General features: G+C 35.9%; 1 protein-coding gene across 2 annotated transcripts in view; it reads left to right on the top strand.

Moving 5' to 3' along the window:
* Window positions 1-825: 825 nt before the first annotated feature.
* The window catches only part of LOC149530425 (protein RETARDED ROOT GROWTH, mitochondrial-like), a 94,778-nt gene continuing 69,548 nt past the window's right edge, over window positions 826-26,055 (top strand). Inside the window, exons 1-3 of one of the 2 annotated variants that reach the window (XM_089811869.1) lie at window positions 826-1,482; window positions 1,611-1,737; window positions 18,592-18,757. In XM_089811869.1, coding sequence (XP_089667995.1) covers window positions 1,145-1,482; window positions 1,611-1,737; window positions 18,592-18,757 — 631 coding nt within the window. In that variant the 5' untranslated portion in view covers window positions 826-1,144. The remainder of the gene's footprint in view (window positions 1,483-1,610; window positions 1,738-18,591; window positions 18,758-26,055) is intronic. The other variant, XM_089811870.1, reaches the window with a different exon arrangement.

The following is a 26,055-nucleotide window of genomic DNA, read 5'->3' as shown; positions in this document are numbered from 1 at the left end:
ACAGTAAAAAAAACACCGTTATTACGAAAATTAAAAAATTTGCCCTCACGTCACTGCATTTAATTGTATCACTAATACCATTTAAATTAAAATTGATATGTTTAATTCATACTTTAAAATACATAATATTAATTTTTTATCAATTTTAATAAAGTTCAAATTGTTTAGCTTTATCAACTTTATTTATTTTTATTATAAGTGTGTTTGGTTTTTTTAAAGCATAAATGTTATTTTTAAATTAATTTATGTTTATTTATTTTTATGCATTAGATTTAAACTTAAGAATATTGTCCGGCTTCTTCAATTGGATGAATTTACCGCTTAAACAAGATATATCAAACAATTTAATAATTAAAATTAATCAATTTAATTATTTAAAAAAAAATTATATAATATTATCTATATCTTATATATAATTAGTTGATAAATATCTTTGGTATGATAAATATTCTTTAGGATGTCATCTAATTTTAATTTAGCATGATATTATAATGTTTATTTATATATATTTTTATTGCTTTAATTAATAGATATCATTGCAATTGCAGTTATATAATTTAATAATATACTAATTATACTTTGTAATATAATTTAGTTTAACACTATAATATTATTTTTTTATTACTATTTATTTGTTATATTTATTAAATTAAATACATTATATTTTAACCAAAACCTACTTCAATTCAATCAATGAAGGTTGGAACTTTCGCCCATGCGCCCCTTTTTATATTTCTCATATTAATTTTCCAATATAGATTTTTTTAATACAAAATCAATTGGTTTTTCCCCCTCTATTGTTGTTTTTAATAAACATAACAAATTAGTTGAGGGAGTGTATAGTCTCGTATTGGACTCCTCACATCTTAAGCAGGAGGGAAAGCTCCATTCTCGCCCTTCTAACGTATAATTGGTATCATTCATGTAAAAATGTGATGCACAGGTTTTTTTGAAAGCACTTCCCCCTCCTTCCTCTGCTACTCTTCCTCTACCAGCACTACAAATAGAACTTTTTTGGTCTTTTAAGTAAATCCTTCAAGCAGATAGTTTTAGGCGATCAGAATCCTTCCCAGAAACATGTCTTGATGATAAAAACTCAACTACATAACAGTGCTTAAAATTCTCAACTAAAACGCTTGAAACAATGTTGACAACACGAAAGCTTCTTCGCCGGGGTTATAAAATCGTCTCATCCTGTACTAAAACCCTGTTATCACCACATAAGACAGCCCCTTTTAGAGAATTCAATTCAATTTCCCAGTTCAAGGAAACCCCATTTGCTAACAATGGTTTCTCCCGCTTCTCCCCGGCATTTGTAGAGAAAATGCCTTTCAGATTTTGTAGCAGTGCTCCTGATACTGAGATGTTAGAGTGGAGCAAGAAGTGGCCTTCTGTGGATGCATGCGATGAGTCCAGCATTGAAGCACAGCATAAGAACCAAGGAACTTATATAACAGTCAAGGCATACTTGCTGGGCACGAGGTTTGTGCTTGTGTTTCTATTTGTGGGATTCGATCCTTCTACCTTGCGTTGAGGCTATTTGTCTCTAGATTCTTGATTTGAAGGTTTCTTTTTAAGGGTTTTATATGCTGTGTATTTCGTATCTACAGTGTGGATTTGAAAGGTTTGCAAATGGAGCCTCTGTTCGAAGTTGTTCCCCCCAGTTCTCGTAGCGCCAACAATGTTGTGCTGAGAGTCCCGTCCAGTAACATGCTTGAATATTGTTCTACAAAAAATGTAAGTGAACTGGCTTTGTACAGTTCATTAAGGCCAGGACCTTATAAGCAAGAACGTTTTCCCGTTATCGATAGTTTAAAAATATATATAATATATTAATTTCATTTGCTAAATTTCCCTTCGTCTAATATGGCACGATCAATTGACCTACAACTTCTCCACAACTTTGTTGATTGTCTTCTCCACAACTTTATTGATTGTGGTATGCCGCACCTATTGAGTTGGATGCTGTATTTTATCCAGCTTTAGCGCTTTATCTTGTTTCATGGAGCTCCTCTTTGGAAGCCCAAATAGTTCTGCTACTAGAACTTGTATTTAATTGTTCTAATTTTCAATTATTGTGTATTCTAAAAAAACTCTTGTAGTTGCTGAAATATTCTTGTGCGTATAAATTAGCACAGGTAGTTGGGTTTAATCAATGACAATCTAGTGCTGTGGTTGACTGCTAAGAAATGCTTTAGTCAAAATGAACTGTAGTTCCACTATTAAATAGAATATGGTACTGGATGGTAATTTTTGTCTATTCGGATGGTATATTTAGCTGAAATGTTTGTGAAAGATATTGGGAAGATGCGGTACTAAAATATTTAACTGTGCAAAGTTAACATGAAAACGTTTCGTTTTTGCTCTTTAATGTGGCGCTAATCTGTAAGGGTTTTAAGCGTAATCACGCAAGTAATGCATCCTTGCCAAAGTAATTCAAATTCAGCACTACGTGGGTAAACTTCTTATCTAATTAATATGGGAAAAACATAATGTTCGCAACTTTACAACAAGGAGGTCAGTTTCCCAACTATTCCTAACTTGACCTTTGTATTGCCTAATAAATGAATTCTTCCGTCCCTTCCCTCGGGCATTTTTCTTTCTAGCAAAACTAACCCTCTCCAAACAGAATTCATTTTTTAAATAGAACCGGCATTCCAGGTAATGTAAACTCTCATAATGACTAACCGGAGTCGACATTCTAATCGAACCAATTTGCCTTATTTACTAAATTGATTTCCTAACTAAACAGATGAACTATGTTTTTATTGTATTTTAAATAATTCTCAGCCACTGAGATACTCCCACGTGTGTAACATGTTTTCCCTTGGTGTTCAGGCGTTACCAGTAATTAGTAAGTCCATTAAAAACTGCAAATAGTGTTTGTATGAGGAAAAATATTGAATAAATATAGTAGCAGCTGGTTTGTGAATTGATGAATTCTTCAATGACCTAACTTTTCTTAAAATGGTATTGGCACTTCTTTTAGTTATATTGACATTATATTTTCGTTACAATATAAAGGGACAGTTATCAAGATCCTAACTTTTGTAGCAGTTGGTTTGTGAATTGATGAATTCTTTGATGACCTAAATTTTCTTAAAATGGTATTGGCACTTCTTTTAGTTATAGTGACATTATATTTTCGTTACAATGTACAGGGACAGTTATCAAGATCCTATTTGCTTGAAACATGAATCTGTTGCTCACTACACTCCACCTCATTCTATTTTGATTGCTTCGTGGGACTGAAAAAGGTCCAAAGTATTTGCTACTTCTTCCAGTAATGATTATTACATGTTTTGGTAATAAGCTAAGAAATTAGTGAAGGTCCTAGTTTGGTATATCAAGTTTCAACCATCCATCTCTCATCATGCTGCAATTTTATGTTTGCCATGAGTGTTGTTTAGCGTCAAACATCCCAATTAACTAATGTTCACAGTTTTGTAGTATAGAAGTTTAAACATGCTTTGTAGCATTTTCAAGGTCATAAGGAAATGCAAGTTGATTCCCTTGAAAGGAATGGCACACACAAATAAAGGTGCCATGTGTAAGGATACTTCTGTGTTGTTTTCCCTTGTACCAGGCTGATTGGATATTTTTGTTGGTTTGTGTTTGGAGCTTGTAGGTTTTTGTAGTTAAAGCGAAAGCCAAGTTTATGATTTTCTATCCTTTTAGCAGCACTATGTAATGTTTGAATTTGAATATTCTCAGTTTGATTCCCAGTGTAGGAACAAATATTGCTTCTGGCGTATTTTTAACAAAACATGGATGATCGATCCCTTGACAGAGTTGAGCATTTTATTCCTGGCGTGTATCATGACGAGTTTCTTTTTAGCCGGAGCCTTGATGCTGTTATTTTCTGAGTGATGTGCCAGATAGGTGAAGCAGTGTTTTTCAGGTTGACTTGAGATCCAGGGATCTTATTGATGGATGAGTTGCATCCTAACATTTGACTTCATAGTATGGCATGTTCTGATTTCGAAGATTCCAGAATGAGCTATAGAGCAACTTGCAGATTGATATGGGATTTTTTTATTGGTTTACAGATACATGATTGCTTGAGGACAAGCAATCTGAAGGAGGGAGGACTCTAATGTTCCATTTTTGGGACATTAGAAAATTTAAAGGCCAACCTCTTCAAATATTAAAAGTGACTTTATTGGAGCTTAATGCTTATTGCTAAATGTCATTTTCAATATTAAAAGAGGATTAAAAGGTGACAAGAGAAGAAGATGAAAAGATAGAAAATGGGGATGTGAAGAGTCACTAGGTTATGCTCATTTCAGTATGCTTGGATTATGTTTTGATTTCTGATTTCTTGTGGAGAGATTTGGGAATCTTCTAGCTTTCTATTTAGAATCTTGAGGACAGAAACTTTCAGGCTTCCTCAGTAGATTGGACAGAAACCCAGTTCATCTCTTGAGGTGGATTTGCGACAGAGTTCCTCACTGGATTGGATGGAAACCCAGTTCATCTCTTGAGGTGGGTTTAAATGGAGTTCACATATGTGTATCAGGTTCATGTCTTATTATCCAATCTGTCTGTAGTTTATGTATTTACGCTTGCATATTATTTTTGTATTGATGAAGATTGAAAAGCAATATTATTTCTGAGATTTTTTTTTATGTGAGTATTTTCTAGTATTTTGCTGGATGATTGGAAACCTGTTGAAATACTGTTTAAAATTTATCTGTCACATTTTGAGAAATTTGGGGAAAATGTCCTTTGGGGACTATATAGGAAGTTGACTGGCTTCGATGAGAGGCTCTCCATGTAACTTTTCTCATCTTGGGCTGATAGGAGGGTTTCTGTTGGGGGAATCTCCTTCGAGGTGAACAATGAGGTCATAGCGCAGGCAACAAGCCTCTCAGTGGGCATGAGGAAATAGAAGAAAACCAGTAGAATCTTTGATACTGCGATTCTCAACCATTTCTTTCATGGAGACGAGAAACCTATTGAGCAAAGAGGTGGATCTAACTGTGAGAAACTGTCGCCGCCATGAGACCTAGTTTGCACTTTGATAATGAATTAATTTACTCTCAAGAGCCGCTTTGTAGTTTATTATTATCATCATCTCCTTTTCCTTAATCAACTTAGGAATAGGGACCTCACTTCAACTCCATTCTTCCTTCTGCATTCTATGGACTCAAATGTCAAGGACATAGCTGAAGCCAAGCACCAAGGAAAGAATTACGCTATCCTTCACTGGGGCTTAAATTACTACCTATACAAATTCCATCTTGCCTTATGCCCTCCCTGTGCCATATTTGTTCCAAATGTTCCAGAGTCTCAGTCCTCCCCTTCTGGTAGTGTTATTCCTGACTTAGGCCACGATAAGAAGTTGAGACGGGAAAACCTTGCTCCAACCCTTCCCACAATGCTTCCTCGCTCAAGGTAACTAATAAGCAAAAAGGGAAGAAGTGAGCTAGCCCCTTGAGAAAGCTAAAGCCACAAAGCCAAAAAAATTAATATTCAACATCCAAAAAATTGACTCGGATGTTGAAATTACTGATGAAGCCTGTATTCTGTATTGATTGGTTAGACTTGCAATTAAACCCGTTGACAAAGGAATAAACCTGAAAGAATCCTCTTCTTCTGCGGAAATTGAGGAGACGAAGAGTGGTGAGGGGGAGTAGGAAACCTCGAGCAAGCTGCTCCCTTGACCATTGCAACAGTTCTACACATCTCTGAAAGCCTTAAAACCTCTGTCAATCCTGCTCCTGCTTCCCCATCTCGTGTCAATTTCCCATCCCTTACCTTGGGTCTAGACAAGAACTTTGGGAAGAGGAATGCAGTATGAAGGGCGAGGTCGATAGTGTGTTGGATGCTATCAAGAAAACCATGGCTGAGTTGGGTGTGAAACTTCAGGATATTGTTAGCGATGTCACTCTGCTTGATAAGAGAATTCAAAATGGATTCTCGCTTTGCGCTGAATGTCATGCATAGCTCTGTAAACACACTTTGTTTGATGCAGGAGGCGGCTCTCACAAGGGCAAGCTTTGCGAGGAGGACAATTACAATTAACAGCTTAAGTTCCTCACTGAAGACTGGGGAAGGATGATGCTTTCCAAGCCCTCAAATAGCATGAGAAATTAATGATGGTATATATCTTTTTGTCTTTTTTGATGCTCGGTGGCCTCTGTGGCCTTAGTAGTGGTTTTACTACTTATAGGTTTATCTGGTTTACTTCAGACTCTATCTGTTATAGCCACTTCAGACTCTATCTGTTATAGCCCTGTGTGCAAGGCTGGTTATTACTGCAACTTTGAATAGTGCTGGTAATTTAGTTTTCTCTGGTACTAGTATGGTTAGAACTTATCATTATGTTGTTTTTGATAGAGGTTAAATTTAAGTGGATGTCATTTTTCTGTTAATATGCTGACAATGGTAATCTGTTGATAATACCCAGGTGGTATGTCTAAAGGGACAGCCCCCTTTTTTTCGGCCACTTTTTATATCAAAAACTTTGTGTGCATCTAAGTTATTCCGTGGCTGAAATTTTCATTGTGGATGCATAGTAGAACTGGTTAATTTATGCCTTTTGTGTGAATGTTAACCAACTGGTCTCTGATTACCACTAGTAAGAAAGTGTATTTGTAAGTATTTTAGAACATAAAACCTTCTTGTTAGAGAATAACTTTCCAGATGTCGTGCTCGTTTTTGAGATAAAAACAATGGGGTGAGATTCCGTTTCAGTTATTTCTTTTTCCTGTTTTTTGCAAATCCCCTAGGGAAAAGTTTATAGTGCTGGTAACTTTTTATTGTAGATCATTGCTTAGAATCTAGGTTAATTTAACTTTCTAGGGAGCTTACTTGCAGAATTTGAAGAGAGGTTTATACTTGCATTCTATTCCATTTTATGTTGTCTCGTGGGAGACAGATTAAACTGCTAACTGTTCCTTTGGCTGTGTTTTACATTATTATTTTAGATGTCATTTCTTTCTTTATTAATGCAATTTGAGGTTGAAAAGGGGGGCTAAAATTAAGTCTTTAGATGCTCCCCTTATGACTTCCTTAAGGTGTAAGTTGTGTTTTCAAGTTCTTTTTGGAGCCTAGCATTTTCAACTTGGAAATTATTCTAAGAAGTTCAACTCTCAAATATCTTTTTCTGCTTTTAATTAAATGTCTTCTCTTACAGTTGTGTCTTTATTTGCAACTGAAGTATACCTTTCTTTGTCATGTTTGCTTGAAAACGTGATCAGATAGGATCATAGGAGCATAAAAAATAACTGAAATCTACCTTGCTGCCTGTCATTCTTCAGTAGTGTCCTGGGAAAATTCCCAATTTTGATCATCATACCCATAAGAGAGAATGCTTGGCATAGCTAACAAGTGAGAAAGTCCACTATGATTAGACGAGTTCTGCTACAGTTTGTCTAATGGCAGTTTGATGCACAACCTTTAAAGATTTACCACAGTAAACAACCTGAAATAACTATTGCTCGTTTTGCTCTCGAATTGAGTATTTCTAATTTGACTCTGAAAAAGGCTTTACAGACTTTTTTGATAGATCTGTAAAATAATCATTGTGGGAACTAATTTTTTTTTGAAGTAGTGTTGTAGTTGTATTTCAGAATTCTATCTTCAGAACATATTTTCTAATACTCATTTTCTGATATTGAACGTGATTAAGAATATTGTGAAATCTCGAATAAAGAAAAAAAGAATATTGTGAAATTTGAATTCTGAATCAATGTTATCTGCAAATTCATACCTCAAATCTGAAACAGCACACAATTATTGATGTTTTCACAAATTCACTGTGACTTGAAAGGAAATTGTAATCTTTCAGACCCGAAAAATGAAGACTCCAAATGTACAACAGACTTCTTAGGGAAACTTCTGTTTTTAGAAACAGATGTTGAATTCAGATTCATAACAAAAACTTCAGTCTGAGCACCATTGAGAGCTTGATATAATAGTAAAATAGTTTTCAGCTGGATTGGAAGACAAAACTGCTAACTTTATTTTATTTTTAATATAATAATATATATATCCCAAAGTTTAAAATGTCTTCTTAATTCTGATATTGCTATCGGGATGACTGTGTAGTTATTGAGTCAAACTCTTCTATCCATGTTTCATGAGTAGTGGTTCATAAAAACTCATCTCTCATGAGAATGAATTGAACATTTGATACTCATTGCATCTAGGTGATGCTCATAGAGTTGAAGCACTGAGACTTCTTGGAGGTCACCCATTCCAGTACTCCTCTAGCTCAAGCACTTAACTACGGAGTATCCTTCAAGGTTAAGCCCACTTCGCTTTCAACCCCATTCACAAAACCTTTAACAAGTGTTGTGCCTCATGACCCATTCATTATAAAGCCCCTTGAGCTTCTTTATTGTACAGGGTAAACGGTTTACTAATGCATTCAGACAATAGACAAGAACATGTAACACAGAAGTATTCTTTTTATTATTCGCATGTATACAAAAGATATTGCAATATTTGATATGATTGATTACAATGATGATTCAAAGTCCATTCTGGATGGTGTACATATACCTTCCCGCATGTGCCCCTTTGGATACTATCCTACCCGTCGGCTACAATATATAATTTACCGACAATATCATCCCCCCCAAAAAGAAAAGTCGTCTCCGGACGACAATTACAAAATATCCAAGACAGATTAACAAAATAGAATACACTAACTGTGACTAACTATAACAAGATAGATCTTTTTCCATCACATCACATTCACATTTTTTTCGTGCTTGCACCAAACTAGTTTCCAAAACATGTTGCATCTGTAGCCTCTGCTAACACAATATTGTCTCCTTAGCCAAGTTGACCTTGATAGCCACCTGTGCTGCCTTCTCTGCTTCCAACTCCTAGGTACACTAAGCCAAGTGTCGCTTTACTGTCTCCAACTAAATGATCAGCTCCTCTCAAGCTCTCTATGCATCCACTAAGACAACCTTCCATCCAACACCTACTCTGAGTGCCTCAAAGTGTAGCACCCCTCTTGAAAGGCTTGCTCCAGTGCTCTCTCCACCTCTGGCACATAGACACTATATGCCTGCAGTAGCTCCAGGTCTCATCAACTGGTCACACTTCCCACGACTGATAACTGCACGACTGGGGGTCTAGGGGGCAGCGCCCTCGTAGGGTCGAGGGGTAGTGTTGCGCGCTCCCTATCACGAGATAGGGCGGGGTCGCCGCCAAGACCAAATTAGTACTCTCAAATCCACACAAAAGTCCATTGACCACACCATTTTTGTGATTTTCTTCCGATCCCATACTCTTTCTGCCAACCGCTTGTGTTTTACTACTTGTTTATGTCTTTCCCTTCCCTTTGATATCATACGTTATTCATTGTGAACATTTTTTATTTGTCGTCTTTTTTTTTTGGGAACCTCCTATCACCTTTCTCTTGTGTCTACCGGTGTACTGCAATCTCCTTTCCTTCAAGAGAGTCTGAACGGTGATCTCAGACTTTTGTGTTTTATTGTGATCTCAGACTTTATAGTTGACTATGCTGATGTCATACGGTTCTTCTTCTTTCTCTAGTTCCTACTGTATGGAATGGCTCCATTTCCTGTATTGAAGATGTTCCCAATTCTCCTTCTACAATGTACGGCTTCCTTGCTCCTGTTACCGTACATTTGGTCGTACGGTTGTGGCATGTACTTACAAGCCTCTATCTTTGTCTTCCATTGTACGGTATGTACTGATTCGATGTCTGCTTCCTTGATGCCGTACTGGACTTTTCCTCAGCTTCCTATGCGATTTGTTCTCCTCAAGGCCATACAAATTTGAGGCCGTACGGTTCACTTTTCTCTTTGTTGTACGGTTATTTTTTCTGCCTCCTCAAACACCCAGGCTGTGCGGACCACTGTATGTTGCTTACCTTCTTTCTAAGCCATAGGGGCCACCGTATGCTGCCTTCTTCTTTTTGAGCTGTACGGAAGATGTTGTTTCTTTGCTTTTCATTGCTGTATGGTGTTCTAATTTCGCACAAGCTTTCAGCCATACGAAAGTGGGCCATACGGTGTTCCTTCTCTTCTCCGCGTGGGTCAAAGCTCTCTTTGGATTTTGTTACAATCTTTCCTGAACATGCAAATTGCCGTACATTCTTTGTGATTTCCTTAAGGCCGTATGTGCATTAACTTGTGTTCTCCTTGAGTCCGTACGGTCCAATTCACTAGCTGGTTATTACCGTATGGTGATACTTATTCCCCTCTTGAGCTGTACGGTGTGTCATGTACAATATCTTCTCGTGTTTGGCCGTACGGTGGATCACTTGTGATTTCCTATTGTCTTTTGCTTGGCCGCACGGTGTCCTTCCTAGATCGTACATCGTTTTATTTATTTTTTACTGCCTTCCTTTCTTGCTTACACTCTTGATAGGCCGTACGGCCTTGTTTTATGGCGAATGCACTCCTTTGTACTCTCCTCCACACGTGCCTGTACGACTAGAATTTCTTTTGACGTTTGTCTATACGGTGTACTTTCTTTGCTCTCCTAAAAGGCCGTACTATTTTAAATGCAGCTGTTTTTAATACTAGACTCCAGTTATCTCCCACCAGTATGTTCTCTGGTTCTGTATCATCTCCCAGATTCATGGTTTGTATCGTAGCCTCTTCATATCTTATTGGCTTTTCCTTATTGAATATATGTGTAGATGTTTCATCCAGTTGTGTGTTCCCTTCTTTTATTTCCCTAAATTCTTTTGGAAATCTATCTCCGTTACATTCTTCCTCTATCGTTAGTATGTTGCAACTTTGGAAGAGTTCATAATCCTCCATCTGCCAGTGAAATAGACCGTTCACCAAATCTAGATCTTCGTCTTTCGATCCACCTTCAACCGTAGGACTCCTTCCTCAACCGGTTCCATTTGCTTCTTACCTTCGTCCTCTCCTTCTGAATTGGACGATCCGGCTTCTTCTCCCACCATTTGTGTGTGTAAATCAATAATAAATCTCCGACCTTTACTCTCTATTGATAGTGTATTCTTCTTCTAGTCATGTTTAGTATGAGCCATCCTTGTCCAAGAATGGCGTCCTATCCCCTTCTTTTTAGTGGGATGACTACAAAGTCGAGCAGGAACGACTGTGTTCCAATAGTTACTGGTTGTGCCATTAGGATCCCTAGAGGCTTAATGCCATGTTGGTCTGCAGTTGGCAATTGGAATGTGGGTGGCCATAACGTCGATTGTCCCAACTTCTTCTAGGTATCTTCTAGTAGGACATTTACCCCTAAACCTCCGTCCACAATTGTGTCTGAGAGGATTGTTCCTAATATACCCATTTCTACAATTACCAGATGCCTTCCTGATGTGAGGGCTAGTAGCATTGGATCTGCTGCATTTGTTCCACTTTCCTTCTCCTTCCTAGGTTCTTCTGGTAGTTTAGCAGCTGGAGCCATGTTTGTAAGTGTCGTTCGTAGTTGGGGCATTGTGAGAATCAGAAAATTTAATTTTACTGGTACCTCAGTTTGTAATATCCACCTTATGATGTTCTGTTCTGCGCAATTCCTCATTGAGGTAACTGCAGTGTCCTCCTCTGTTTGTGATTTCTCTGTCTGCATCCCCTTCTCAATTTTTGCCCGTGCTTCTTCCAGTCTTCTTTTCTTCCGTCGGGTTTGGGTACAACTTTGCCTATTTACATGTAATTGCTAGGACTTCCTCTTCGTCCGTTCCTGATTCGATGTTGATCAAATTCACTCCTAATTTCGATTTCAGGGACTTGGCATCTTCATGGTCTCCAGGGCCACACCATCTGCATAACAACTGCGGTGTGTTCGTCATTGTACAGTTTCATGCAAAGTGGCCCCACAAGTTGCATGCCCGACATTTAACCATCAATCGGTCGTTCGCATCATACTAAATCCGACTGCAATCCTTGTTATTATTGTTATTATTGTTGTTGTTGTTTTGTCCCCTTCTGTTGTTTCTGTACCCACCCGAGGTGGCACCATCATTGTTTGTGTTTTCGCTCCCTCCTAACGTGGATGCTTCCTGTGTCAAGAGCACTTGTTGATGCCCTCTTATTTTTATAGTGAACGAGCATTCCTTTGTGGAATGTCCTACGATTCGGCAAATATCACAGAACTGATTCTTCGGATAGGATCCCTTAGTGTGGCCTTCTGTCTTGCATTCTGTGCACCATAGCTCGTTTTCTTTGGTCTAGCTATTCCCTTTCTGCATATTCTTAAACTCTTTCATCATCCTTATCATATCCTTTTGGAGGGCTCAGACCTTCTTACTGCCCTTTTCATCACTACTGCTATCCTTAGAAAAGGATTCATCCAAGTCGGATGATCTGCTTTTCTTCTTCTTTTTTGTCTTCTGTTCACTCTCTAAGTCCATTGCTCGATTGTATGCTTCAGTGTATGATGATGGCGGTACAATCTTCATTTTCCTTTTTAATTCCAGGCGTAGTCCTTCTATGAACCATCTCTTTTTCAGCTTGTTTGCTGGCTTACTTTCCATTTTATTTACTAATTCTTCTAGTTTTCTAGCATATACATGAACTGTTTTATTTCTTTCTTGTTTTGTGCTGTAGATTTCTGCTACCATCTCGTTGTCGTCTCGTAGTAGTTGAAACTCTGTAATAAATTCCTTCTTTATGTTTTTCCATGTGGTTAGCTTTGCCGGATTGGTGTTCAAAAACCAATCGATTGCTACACCTCATAAGGTGGTTGGAAATTGCGTTGCCCATTCGTCATGGTTGTTTTCTCCATTCGTTGTCCAAATTGTTTCGCAAGTTTTGCAGTGTTTGATTGGGTTAGCCATGCTGTCCCTGTCAAACTTTGGTAACTTTTCCTTTGGACCGGCCACCGGCCACCGGTACCCTTTCTTTCTTTTGTTGTGCGCTGCTGTCAGTACTTGCATTGTTTTGTACTCCCGCACCGCTCTGGACACCTGTGTTACGGACACCTACGTTTTCAAGTGGCAGGAAGGCTTCCTCAAGGACTTGGTCGTTTCAACCAAACTATATTTGTTCATTATGTGTATCAGGGACGAAGAGTTCTACCCACGCTCGTGTTCCTTCGACACTTCGAGCCACACTAGTCCTTTCCCTTCCGTCCGGATTTCCCCTTGGCGTATACTAGTTTGCCAATTCTTCCTTTGTTCCTTCGATCACCCTTCGCCTTTCTCAGGCTTCTTCTATCAACCTCTCCCTTGATTGACTTGGCGACTACACTCCGTTCGTCAGTGCTCCTGTGGTACCATGGTCACCTCCTGTGACACCACTGCCATACCCTTTGGCGAGTTGTTGGAGTCTATGCCTTCAATCGCTTTGCTATGTGTGGTTTAATATTTCCCGTGCCACACTTATGTTGTCATCTTCTAGATTCTTATTTCTATCTTTATTCAATGTGTTCAACATTCATAGCACCCGGTCCTTATAGGCAATGGCACCAAATGTTTACTGTACATGGTAAACGATTTATTAATGCATTTAGACAATAGACAAGAACATGTAACACATAAGTATTCTTTTTATTATTCGCATGTATACAAAAGATACTAGAATATTCGATATGATTGATTAGAATGATGATTCAAAGTCCATTCCGGATGGTGTACATATACCTTCCGGAAGGGGTGACTCAACCATCACGTGCCCGTTCGGATACTATTCTACCCGTCGGCTACAATATAGAATTTACCGACAACAGAGCTCATCAATTGATAAGTAGGAGATATTTTCCCACAGCAAGTTGAATTATGATATTTCTACCAGGATTCAATTGTGTAGTTTTTGAGTGAAACTCATTAACCCATGTTTCATGGGTACTGGTTCAAAAGTTCCCATCTCTCATGAGAATGAATAGAATAGTTAGCACTCATTGCATCTAGGTGATGCTCATAGAAGTGAAACACTCAAACATCCTGGGAGGTCACCCAGTCTTCTAGATGTTGGACTCTTTTTTGGATTGGAATCATACAGTCATATGCCTCTTTTGGTTTGCAGATCTTCTCTAAGATCGGCTGCTGTTCTCAACTTCTCCATTTTTACCAAAATAGAACATCTATTGAAATTAAGAATGTCTTCTAGACATTTGAGATTTCTTTGAAATATATTCAAGAAGTATGCATCTATTCTGCAGTGTTTGTGGTTCATCATTCTGTTCCAGATGTTTATCTGGTTCTAGCACAATAACAAATCCCTCTACACCTGTGCTTCAGGGTTTGCAGGTCTTGTCTTGGATCTACGGTAGTTTTCTTCTGGAGGTTAACTATTGGGAGCATTCAGATGAAGTACTATAAAAAGCTTTGGTTGACATAATACTGTGAACAGATTGCTCCTTGATGAGCATTGAAATGGAGGTTTTGAGTTTTTATATTCTTTCTAATTTTAATAGATTTTCAGCAATAACTTCTAAATTTTATGGAGCCTCTATGAATATTTTGATTTTACTAAAACCTAATTCAGCACTTTAGGGGCTCCATAAAATTGGTCAACATTCTTGATCTTGTGTCTTTGACCCACAAATCTTGCTTTGATGTCTGGACCTTAATGTTAAATTGCAGGCATGCGGGAATGGGTATTGCGTTGATGCCTTGTAGATTCTAGAACCTTAATGGTAATCTGTGGAAAATAATATTATAAGATAAACACATGTAGAATAGTCTTGAGGCTTATTGTGAGATAACCTGTAAGGGAAGGATTCTCTTTAAATATCTTTTTTGTTGTCAATGACTTCCTTCACACTATTTCTACATTTTTAATGTGGTTAGACCTGTGTGATGGCGCTTAACTTTATCCGCAAATACAGTGAAGGACAATGATGCTTTGAAGTTTGATTGCATGCATTACATCACGATGTGCATACATATGTAAAGACTCGTGAAAAGAATAAGAAACATCGATTACTGAGATGATAAGAATCTTTTAGACTATCCTGTAATGGATTTAATATAACTAGAGTGATAAAGAAGAAATGATTAGACCCCCAAACATTAACAGATCCAAGACTAATCATCCCATTCGATAATCGAATAACCCTTTTCATTGGTTAGTCATTAAAATGATTGGTCGGATACATAATCCATGTTGGTTAAAGATCATAAGAATGATCACTGATTAGCAAAGAGGATTAGGAAGATTCTTGATATTATATGAGGATAATTGAATTATTAATCATTGTCTATGAAATGGTTAGGGAAGAGAAACATCTCTTCATGTTCAAGGGATGCAACCATTTGGTTGGCAAGGTACAAAGTGGAGATCAATTTCATTCTCACTTGGATCATCATCATCGAAGAATTTATGATCAGATTTAGTAAGCATCAGATAGTAGAAAAAAACATCTCTGAACAAAATATTAATTCTGTAATTATCATATAGTAATCAAAACCATTTCTCAACATTCTTGATTAAGTCTTAATAATTGCACAGATTGAGTCAGAAATAACATCTTGTAGGCTAGAGTTACTCATTACTGCATGCTATGTTTTCATTGATGGCAACTACATCCATCATGCTTGGCCACATTTCAGTTTTATGTTCACTGATGGATTTGATGCAAGAAATGACTAAGTATTGGAAACAGAGCAGACTACAGTAAGAATGATCAGCTTGGTATGGAAGAAATAGAGAGTCAAAGGCTGCAAATGTAGGATATGAAAGTAGACATCATAATATGTCTAATCCCATCTTTGAATATACTGGAGTTTTTGCTATATGCATGAGACGGTTTGGCAGTATTTTGGGCTTGATCAGAATAGTTCGGTAATGTCATTCAGTGTGCTTGGTAAAACGATGTGGAGATCGGTTCAGTGATTTGACATGATAGGGCCAACTATGCAAGACAAAACACTTGCATAGCAAGTTGCTATTTGATGATTTGAACGAGATTTAGCGAAGAATTACACGATTCATTATTTATCTTTTTGGGCTGACTAAGTTATCTTTATGGTTGATATAAGGATTGGGTTTTTGGATTATTGATGATAGAGATGGCAGCGATTGTTTTGGCAGACATAATGCTTTTTCCGTGATCCATTAGTGTGAAGGGAAATAGGAGAATGAGCATATTGATTGTGTACTTATAGTTGGACTGACTAGGCATATGAGATGCCATTTTGTAGTTTGTCTGGGTTGTAGCTCACTTTGTTTTCTTATTGTATGAGGGAAGTATCCCTCAAAAGTTTGTAGCCTTATTTTTGTAATAGAGCAGTGAGCACTAGGCAAGTGCCTAATGCCTTGTGCATTCCCATTTCATACTTGTACTAAATCCTTTAACAAGGATAATTGCTTCTGCAGAGTAATTCCTTGTGGGTCACAATTCCCACCGTGTTTTTTCCCTTAACAGGGTTTCCACAATAAAAATATGGTGTTACGAATTCTTACATGGTGTTCTTATTCTTTTTGAGTTTAATTTTCACTTGTGCATTGATATGGTTAAGCTGCAAGTCTAATCTGGTTCAAAGTGCTATTCCCCCTTTTTCAGTATTCTTCAATCCTAACACATCTCTCTCAAGGTCCGTATACATTTATTTTAATATAAATGATAGAAATATATATAGAAGGATATGATGGATATATAGATAGAGTAGTGTATCCACAAGGACTAAGAAGAGATTAGCTGTAATGAGGTGGTGAACATAATGGCTTGTAAGAGGCTGTTGTAAGACGACCACAAAGGTGGCTAGAACTCCAGGAGGTCCTTACCTTGAGGAGCCAAGAAACTGTTTATGGTCTCTTCCCAAGAAATAGGAGGAAGTGAGAATGCGGAGAAGTCTGTCAAGTTGAGAGAGAGAGTTGTACAAAGCAATTCCGTAGGAGTTGTGTAGAAATGGCTCAACATGAGGCCTCCCTTCTTCTTACCCTTATTAAATGAAAGAAGCTAGATACTCTTATATTATTTATGTATTTATATATGTTTTTGTTTTAAATTTCTAAATCATGCTAGTTCACCCAATCAAGGATCATTGTAAAGCAAGGTAATACTTACCTTTGCCAAGAGAGAAGGTGACATCACAAGTTGTTTATATGTGTAATTAATAAGATTATATTTTGTTCTAACTTTTTTCCCATGTAAACAGTTTTTGTTAGAATCACTTCACTTACATAACCTGTATTATGCTTAACATTTGTCATTTTAATTAATATTGACTTAATGTTGGAGCTCTAAATTTTCTACTCCGATAGACTTGACTCAGATAAGTAGCACAGTTGTTTTTAATTTTAACACAATGTTCTTAGGACAAAAATGTTGCTATTTAGGGTCATCTAGAGCTGGTATAAATTCGATGCTATTTTGATTAAAGATTAACAAGGCCTACTTACATAATTTTGTTATAATCTAAGAACCCTGGATGAGGTATAGTTAAATTAAATATTTTTGGTATTTTGTTTATGAAATATATACTGGATTTGCGTTATAATGGAGGCAAGTGTTATTCTAGGGTGCTAGTTAAAACACTTTTCAGTATATACTCCGTATATTTCAGATCCTGTGCAAGGCGTCATTTGCAAGTGCCTTGATTTTGGACATAGAAGGTTCCTTTCAAGGATTTTATTGTGTTGAAGCAATTGATTCATATATTAGATAATTACTTTATATCTTAAAAAATTAATATTACAATGCTACATTTGTAATGTCCCCTTTTTGGGACATTAGGAAATTTAAAGACATATTCATATAATATTGAAATTGACTATGGGGAGCATAATTTGAGCTTATAAAAGGTCAATTTAATATTATAAAGTGGGGTAAAAGTGACAAGGAGGGATAAGACGAAAAGACAGGAAGGGAGTTGAAGAGTCACAATTTTTAGGATTAAAAGGAGAAATCCTCATTCATTTTTGGACATGCTTGGATTTGAGATTGATTTTCTAGTTTCTCTTTGGAGAACTCTGTGAAGCTGCTAGCTTTCTCTTGTTGAAGCCTGAGGACGAAAACCTTCAAATTCTCTAGGTGGATTGGATGTAGCCCCAGTTCATCATATGTGGTGGATTCACATCAGAATTCACATTTGAGCATATAGGTGTACTCTATTGTTTATTTCCAATCTAGCTATATTTCTGTATTTCAGATTGGACTTGATGTTTGTTACTGCATTGCTGATGCATATTGCAATAGCATATCTTTGAGGAATTTGTATGGACTTGCTGGTTATGATATTGTATTGCTGGAAAATCATAATCAATAGTAATTTTGGAGGTCTTCTATATGAGCATTTGTTGTTCAATCTGAAAGTTTATTGCATGAACCATTTGTCTATGATTCTGAAAACTAATTGAAGAAAAAATGGAAAAAATATCCTAGTGGGATAGTATAACATTTTTTATGGAGATTGGATGTTTGGTGCTGCTGTCTATCTTTCTAGCTTAATAATGTAGGTTCATCACAGTAGCTGACTTCATTATTATATTTGACCAAATATTGTAGAAAATATGTAACATGAAATACACACACCCACATCCACACATATAATATACATACATACATATGTATGTATGTATGTATTTGTATATATGTATATATCATATGTGTGTGTGTGTGTATTGTATGAAAAATGATTTTGAATCTATCATAATGAGCTTCAATTTGGAATTAAAAGATATATTTATAACCTCTGTTATCACTGATGATAACTGAATTGTTTTGCAAATTGGAGTACAGCAGGGCTTAGAATCTAGGAATGAATCTTGGAGCAATCATCGCCATATGGTAGTTTTCCAATATGGCTCTGTTGTACTATTCAACTTTGAAGAGCAGGAAGAAGAAGGATATTTACAAATTGTGAGAAAATATGCTTCTGATTTGCTTACCGAGACAAGAAAAGATGGTATGCACAAACTAACCTGCCTTTCTCAAGAAGATATTCATATGTACTTTTTTCTTGCATACCCTCTTTGAGGTGGCATTGTTTGTAGCATCACATATATTTATATTTTATGTACTATAATGAGGAAGAGACATAAACATTGACTACTTAGAATTTTCTTGTGATTTACATGAGGAATAGGTGATGTGATTACATACATTTTTAAGGAGTTCACTTCAATTCTCTGCTGTTTTCTTAGCTTTGACATTGCCGTTGAATTATGGAGAAGTGATTAGAGGTCTGTGATTCCACTTTCTATGACATTTGCAAATCACCAAGTTTCTGAAACATGGTACATTTTGCACCTTGAATTTCATCACATAGGGAGTTCAATGTGTTTTCTAAGCCCTAATCTTAATTTGTCAATTGCTATTATTTACAGGTTATTCACACTGGTATCATAATTAGTCAATACTTGATTCTGTATATGTTGTTTCGAGCAACATTTTTTGAACATAATTTGTATTTTTGTACATAAAACTATATAATGATACTCTTTTGTTTTGTCTGCAAGAAATGGGGGCTTCTTGTGGCTGTAATATCTTTGAACTTTTGCAGTCTTGAAATCTACAACAATGCCAATTGGTTGAACATTATAGGCATCGTGTGGCAATGCATCGATTTATATCTTTCTTAGGAGGTCTTGTTGGTCAAACAGTGTGTTCTATATAGATGGGAACTAACTAAACAATAATTCCAGAAGAAGAAAGGAATGATTGAAAGAAATTTACATTGGTAAGTCCTACAGAGTCCTTGTGTTCTGAAGCATTATATAGATACTGTCAACATATTGGATTGCTTAGGGCTGTTAAATTGTAAAAGGTATGAGTGACAACATATAGAGTTCTGGTCTTCCTAAAAAGTGCGTTTCAGGAAATAAGTTATGGTTTTCAGGAAGTAGACAAATTTCAGTTTTTGTGAGCAGGTGAGATTGATGAATTGTACAATTTGTTGTAAACTATCCATTGAGATTTGTTTTTGGATTATGAATTGGATCCTTGTCGATAGTTGTGATCCTCGTAATTATACAATGCAAGGGTGATGGAGCAAAGATTTTTCTCGTGTACCTTACCACATTTGTCCGAATTGTGTTGCAATTCAAATTAGAGCTTATACAAAATCTCGAAAACAGATTTAGACTAACTTTTGAAATTACACTGAAGTCGTTCTACAATTTTTTTGAAGGGTCATCATGACATACCCATGAAGCCTGTTCAACATAAACAAAACAGAGGAATGCCAAATCTATCTCAAAGCACCATATCTCTGTGACTTTTTGAAAAAAACATAGTTCTCATGTCTAAAGTGGAGCATGAAATCGCAATCCCAATCAATTCATATCATTTTCTCATCTCTTTGACTTTTTAATGAGAATGAGAATTAAAACATGCAATGACAATTGCAGCCCAAAAGAAACTTAAAAAATGTTCAAGGCAGTAGTTTCTTGTTTCATCAAACTAATGGGACTGAGTTCCCATTTATACTAAAAGAGTATATCAAATCAAATAAGCAGAGAATAAACAAGGAGACAGAGACACATAAGATGGAGAATTTCATGTATCAGTCACAAACTATTAAAATGTTCTAACAAACATATACCATTTATTTTATGTACATCTTGATCCTACATTGTATTAAAAAAAGGACACTTATTCTTTAGTGAATGGCAAATCATCGACTGGGTAATGAATTCTGTTTCACAGGAATGCAATAATAGCCCTCAGTATTGGAAAAATAATAAAATTTATTTGAGGTGAATGACAGTCACCAAGCAAGCTATACAAGGAGAAGAAAAGTGAGGAGTGAAAATAGTATGCTATATATTGGAGAAAAAGTGAAAAGCATTGGATGAATGCTAAACAAATATGAAAGGAGTACAAGCATGGATGAAATAATACGAAAATCAGATATAATATTTCATATTCATTATCAAATGGGAACAATGCATCCCTAATAACAACACTCAGTAATTCTGTATCCACTAGGAGAAGCACCTTTTTCTTTTGTAGACCATTACTTTAGAGTTAAAATTACTATTTGATTGATAGGGATCTACAAATGTTTAATTTCATCAGTATGAAGATGTGCAATGGTTATGTCCACATGATGAAACTGCCATTTGTGATGGGGGCAGTTATAAAAGGAAATTACTTTGTTGAATTTGATATTGTTGCAGTAAGAGTGGAACCTCTGCGGCGGAAGCAATATCACTGCTTAATGGTTTCGTCATGATAAAGAGCCTCTAAAATTGAAGCATGTGGGATATAGTTGTGAGAGGCTTGGGTTGCCTCTTGGAGGATTCTGCGGGGATTAGGAGAGATTCAGCCGATTGTAGCTATTTTGGAGCTTGACAATGAACATAGGAGTATTGTCTTGTTGTATGTTCGCTTTGTACTTGTCTTGGTGATCAATAACTTGAAGTAGACTTACAATTGCTACTACCAAGCTAGTTTGTGGTGAGTTTCCATTTGTTCCAGCACATGAATCTCACTTTTTCAAACACTATTCATTTATTTAATTGCTGTCATTGTGCAAGCAAGTAGAACAGTAATTTATTTTGTGTTCTAGTAATTTCTACACTTTGAATTCAAGAAATTATGGAATCTGATCTCGAAAGTTGTGGAAATAGTTGTATAGCAATTACATAATGTTCCCTTTTTACCTAGCATGTCAATAAATAAATAAAGGTTAATGCTAGCCTATTATCTATTCTCCCCATCGGCTATATTTAACTATTCTTCCAACAGGCTAAAGTTAATAAAGGGGTTTAAGTGTTTTTTAAATAAAATGAGGAAAAAGCTATAGTAATTGCTATCATGAATTTAATTATTCATTGGCAATTGTTAAAAAGGGGCCAAATTAAGTAATGATTTAAGTCTTTCCTAGGTCACGGGGGTTAATTATCAAATGAGGCAAATAATAAATATTATTATTTTCCTAAGTTGCTAAATAAAAGAATTAAAGGAAATTGATAGCTTTTTGGCTGGAGATTTTTATAAAAGGTTTGATTGGGGATTCGAGTCTCATTCTATTATGGAATGTTGATTTGTTACTTGATAATTTCTTCATTTTTTCTGGTTTGACCGTAGCAGCCATATTTGAGGATGGAAAGTCTTGGATATTCATAGGTTGGAAGGAAACCCAACACTACTTGGGAGGTGGACTAACTCTGGGTTCATCATTGAGCAAATTTCTATTGTTCTAAAGAGATTTTGAAGGAAAATTTTTATGCATGTTCTAGCATTGTAACAACATTCTTATTTCCTTGGAAATCTATATCATTTCCTTTGCTTGTTAATTTACATGTCTACATGTTGTTATAAAGCAATGAAATGAAGGAAAACATGGCAAAAGTTGAAAACCTGAAATAGAGTTGAGACGATATCCTAGTTCAGGATATATCAAATCATTGAAGTTGCTACTTCCTTGCAATCTTGAAATTAATTCTTGCAAGTGGATTCAAGAAGTAAAATGAAACCAAGGCTACATGGAAAGAATGATGAAGAATTAAACAAGTATATTCTAACAACAAAAATATGTGAAACAACAACGAGATCAAATTGTCCATTAAAAATCATTTTTTCAGTTCTTTGATATGGGCTCTGGCCTAAAAGTTTGACATCGTAATGAGGAAACTGATTTTGATTGTGAGAAGTTCTTCAAGGAAGAGGCCAACAAAAGGCAAGAAGTTCAAAACTGGTCAAATTCCATTTAAGGTTGAGACAAATTAAAACTTATATCTTTTGATAGGCAAGTAAACACTGAATTCTTCAATTCTTAGAATATACAAGTAGAGGTTTCCTCTAGTATTTATTATGTAGATCAGACACTTTGTTTTGGTAAGTCCCAAAATTTCTGATTATGGGCTTATATGGTGAAATAGCTATTTAGTACTTCTAAGAGGAAAAAAAGCGTATATTATTTAATTGAGAAGATTCAAAGATTTGTTACATATGAATTTTTATTTAGTAAGGTATAAAATGGACCAAAAGACAAACTGATTATATCATAGACAGGGAAGTGGGCAAAATGTGCAAGAATACATCACGTAATTTCAAAGACAAGCTGCGTTGTTGGTCATGGACTCAAAAGAGGACATTCTCACCTAATACCTTAGTTGTTGCCACACCGACATATAAAGGAGGGCATCACTACAAGGCCAATGAACACAGAATAAGCATTTGTCCAAGCTTACCATGTAGAAGAGGAGAAGAAGAGTATTCTAAGAAAGGCTGAAGCAATCGTCAGCACAAGAAGAACCAAGAGAAATACTTCAAGAAATGTAATTAGAAGGGTAAGAAGACTAATATTGTTTAATGCCAATGGAAGGGTCCAAAGAATCACTCTAGCCATTATAACATGGATGGAAATGTAGAAGCCAAGTGTTGGAAATTACATCTAAAATATAAAACTAAGAGAGGACTCTTAGAAGTCCATTGTAACACTACAAGGATTTGTCAAGATAGAGGGTATTTCTGATGTAAACAACAATCTTGAATGTATAGATAGCTTGTCAGCATTGTGAAATAGATACACAACTTGAGGAACAAACTATTTCTATTAAAGTTGTAAGTAGAGAAACTTAGATGTAAATGCAGTAATTGTTGCGGTGATTCACAATGTAACTTAGTTAAAGAATATTGGTCTAAAAACAAATGGTTGACCTCATTCGTATGCATTTGGTTGGTTGACAAAGGGTGTGGAAATACAATTAACTAAAAAGCACAAGTTCCAATTTGGAGTAGATATACAGACAAAGTGGATGTGATTGTAAACTCTGTTGATACTCGTGACATAGAGCTTGACAGTCCTTATGTGCATAGATGGAAAAATTGCAGACTAGTCACCAAGTTTTCCAGAGAAAAACTCATAGGTGGAGGGTGATTTTTTAGAAAAACTGCCATTGATATTTTTTTCAGAGTCTAAAAGAAAAAAAAAAATCATTTTTGAAGCTAAATTTCTTATTTGCAGGAGGATTTATACAAATATAATATTTAACATTTATTTCCATTCTTATACTTTTAAGTTGTATTGGTAAAAATACTGTCAAGATGATTGAGATCAGTTTCAGCTTCATCGGAGTTAAAATGCAGATTCTAGATTTTGGGGATTTTCAAAAAATTCTAGGAACGAGGATTTTCTAATGATTCTGACTCATTTTCTCACAGATCACCTAGTTTCAATTCTATATTCCCGAGTCCTGACAGACTTAGCTCAACCACTTGCTCATACACAAGATAAGCATTACTTTCCAACATGCCAAAGTTGCTCAAACTCACTCTCGGACTATTTTGCTATAATGTATTTATTTCTAGTTTTATAGAAACTATCTACTATTTTGCTTCCTGCCATTAGCACTTTGCATAAGAATTTGATTTTGTACCCACTTTGCAGCTATAAATATATCTAAACTTTGCTTGTATCTTATGTGTTCTCATTAAGTAACTCATTGGATGCATATTTTCATTGAATTTCCCCAAAAAATGTATTTTTAATTAAATTTAGGGTATTTTTTAGATTCTCGAGTTTTTCCCGAAGTTTTGAAAAAAATGGCTGAATTTTTCTCGAGGTTTTTTTGGGCTTGGCGAGTTTTTGCTGAGTGAGAGTTGTCCATCTATGCTTATTTGTTAGAGATAATTTTCATGAAATGGCTAACAAATATAGATGGGCTAAGGATAAAGTTAAATGCATTGTATAGCAACACCAAAGCAAAGCAGAAGTTGTAATGGTAAGTTGTAGTCAGTGTACAATGTCTATTGTTATTTGACCATGTATTAATTTGTTTGTCATTCTTGGGTAGTTATAAGCATTGGTTGGTTGACGGTTGTGTTCTTCTTGGCAACCATCAAGTCCTTGAAATATTGTGTATCAGCAAGGGAAGTAGTATGATCTAGTTGGATCAACTCCAATCATTGGCTGATCATCATTGGTCTTCTTCTGTAATAACTTCATGTATGAATAAAGATATATCTTTTTGTAATTGATACGTGTTGTCATCGTTATTATTAATTCGTTGATTTAATTTATCAGATAGAGCAGTAAACATTAATTCCAACCAAGTTATCAAATTAATTCAAGGTTGCACGGGGACGGGGGTACTTGGGTACTTAGGGTACCGGTATGGGTGTGAGTACGACTATTTTTCAAAATAGGGGACAAGGGCACTTGGGTATGTCAAACTTTTTTTATAAGTTATAATTTAATATTAATAAAAAATCTGAAATTATGAGTCATAACAATGGTTTTTAAAACAAACAGTGCTAAAGTTTGCAAATGTAATGTATTGTTTTCAGTTTCAGATATGTTATATGTTTGTAATAATAATATATAATAAATGTTTAGATGCATAATGAGGAAGGCAAACTTTAAACATGAACAAGAAGATCATAAATATAACAATGACATATTGCAAATGATAAACTTCTAAATTAAACAATGATAAAGTTAACTATTAATCAGTATAGTATCAAAGTTTTAAACTGATTACATATTGAATTAAGCTTGATAAACAACATGCCAATACGCAAACAAAAACAAAAAAATAAATCAAAAATCTTAACCAAGGTCCCCAGCTATTATACTCTCCACTTGAGTACGTGGTACTTAGGGTATGTGTACCCAAAAGTTGGGTAGGTGGGTACGCGCACTAGGGGTGTGGGTACATGTACCCATGCAACCTAGAATTAATTCAACAAACCAAGCATCTCTTATTGTTTGAAATAAGAGAGAAGACACATTGAAGTATTTTTGATGAAGTGTGTGAACTTTAAATAGTTTATGATGTGAGAGGATCTTAGGAGTTTCGAAATGAGCATCAACATTTTTTTTTTCTGTTCTTATTTTTGTGTTCTTAATCTAAGTTCATAAGTAATTGAATGTACCTCTCTATAGGAAGTAAGGATGTACGTTAGGCTTTTTTGTTTTGTTTCTTGGATGTGAGCCCTTATGAAGTTGGAGACTTGAGTTGGACACTTGAAAAAGGAATCTTAGACTTCATACCGCTATGAAACTGATAAAGGTGTTGGTTCCCAAAGACGCAAATTGAGCTTGTCACTTCTCTAATAGGATTACTTAGTTAGTTTTGGCCAACGAACAGGAATAACTTCAATTCCCTTGCACTTCAGGCTCCGCTACACCCAGGCAGGTAGACCTTCACCTCAAACACTAACTGCATGGTTCAAGGTTTTTCTATAGTGAATTTAAGCTTTGGAGTTCTTCAACTGGCAAGGTCTTTGAACTCAATTAATATGGAGTTATGT

The sequence above is a fragment of the Cupressus sempervirens genome, chromosome 11 (assembly GCF_028749045.1).
Source record: "Cupressus sempervirens isolate cs-2001-9-10 chromosome 11, ASM2874904v1, whole genome shotgun sequence".
NCBI lineage: Eukaryota > Viridiplantae > Streptophyta > Pinopsida > Cupressales > Cupressaceae > Cupressus > Cupressus sempervirens.
Note: the sequence above shows the minus strand (reverse complement) of the source record. Positions and strands in the feature narration are given on the sequence as shown.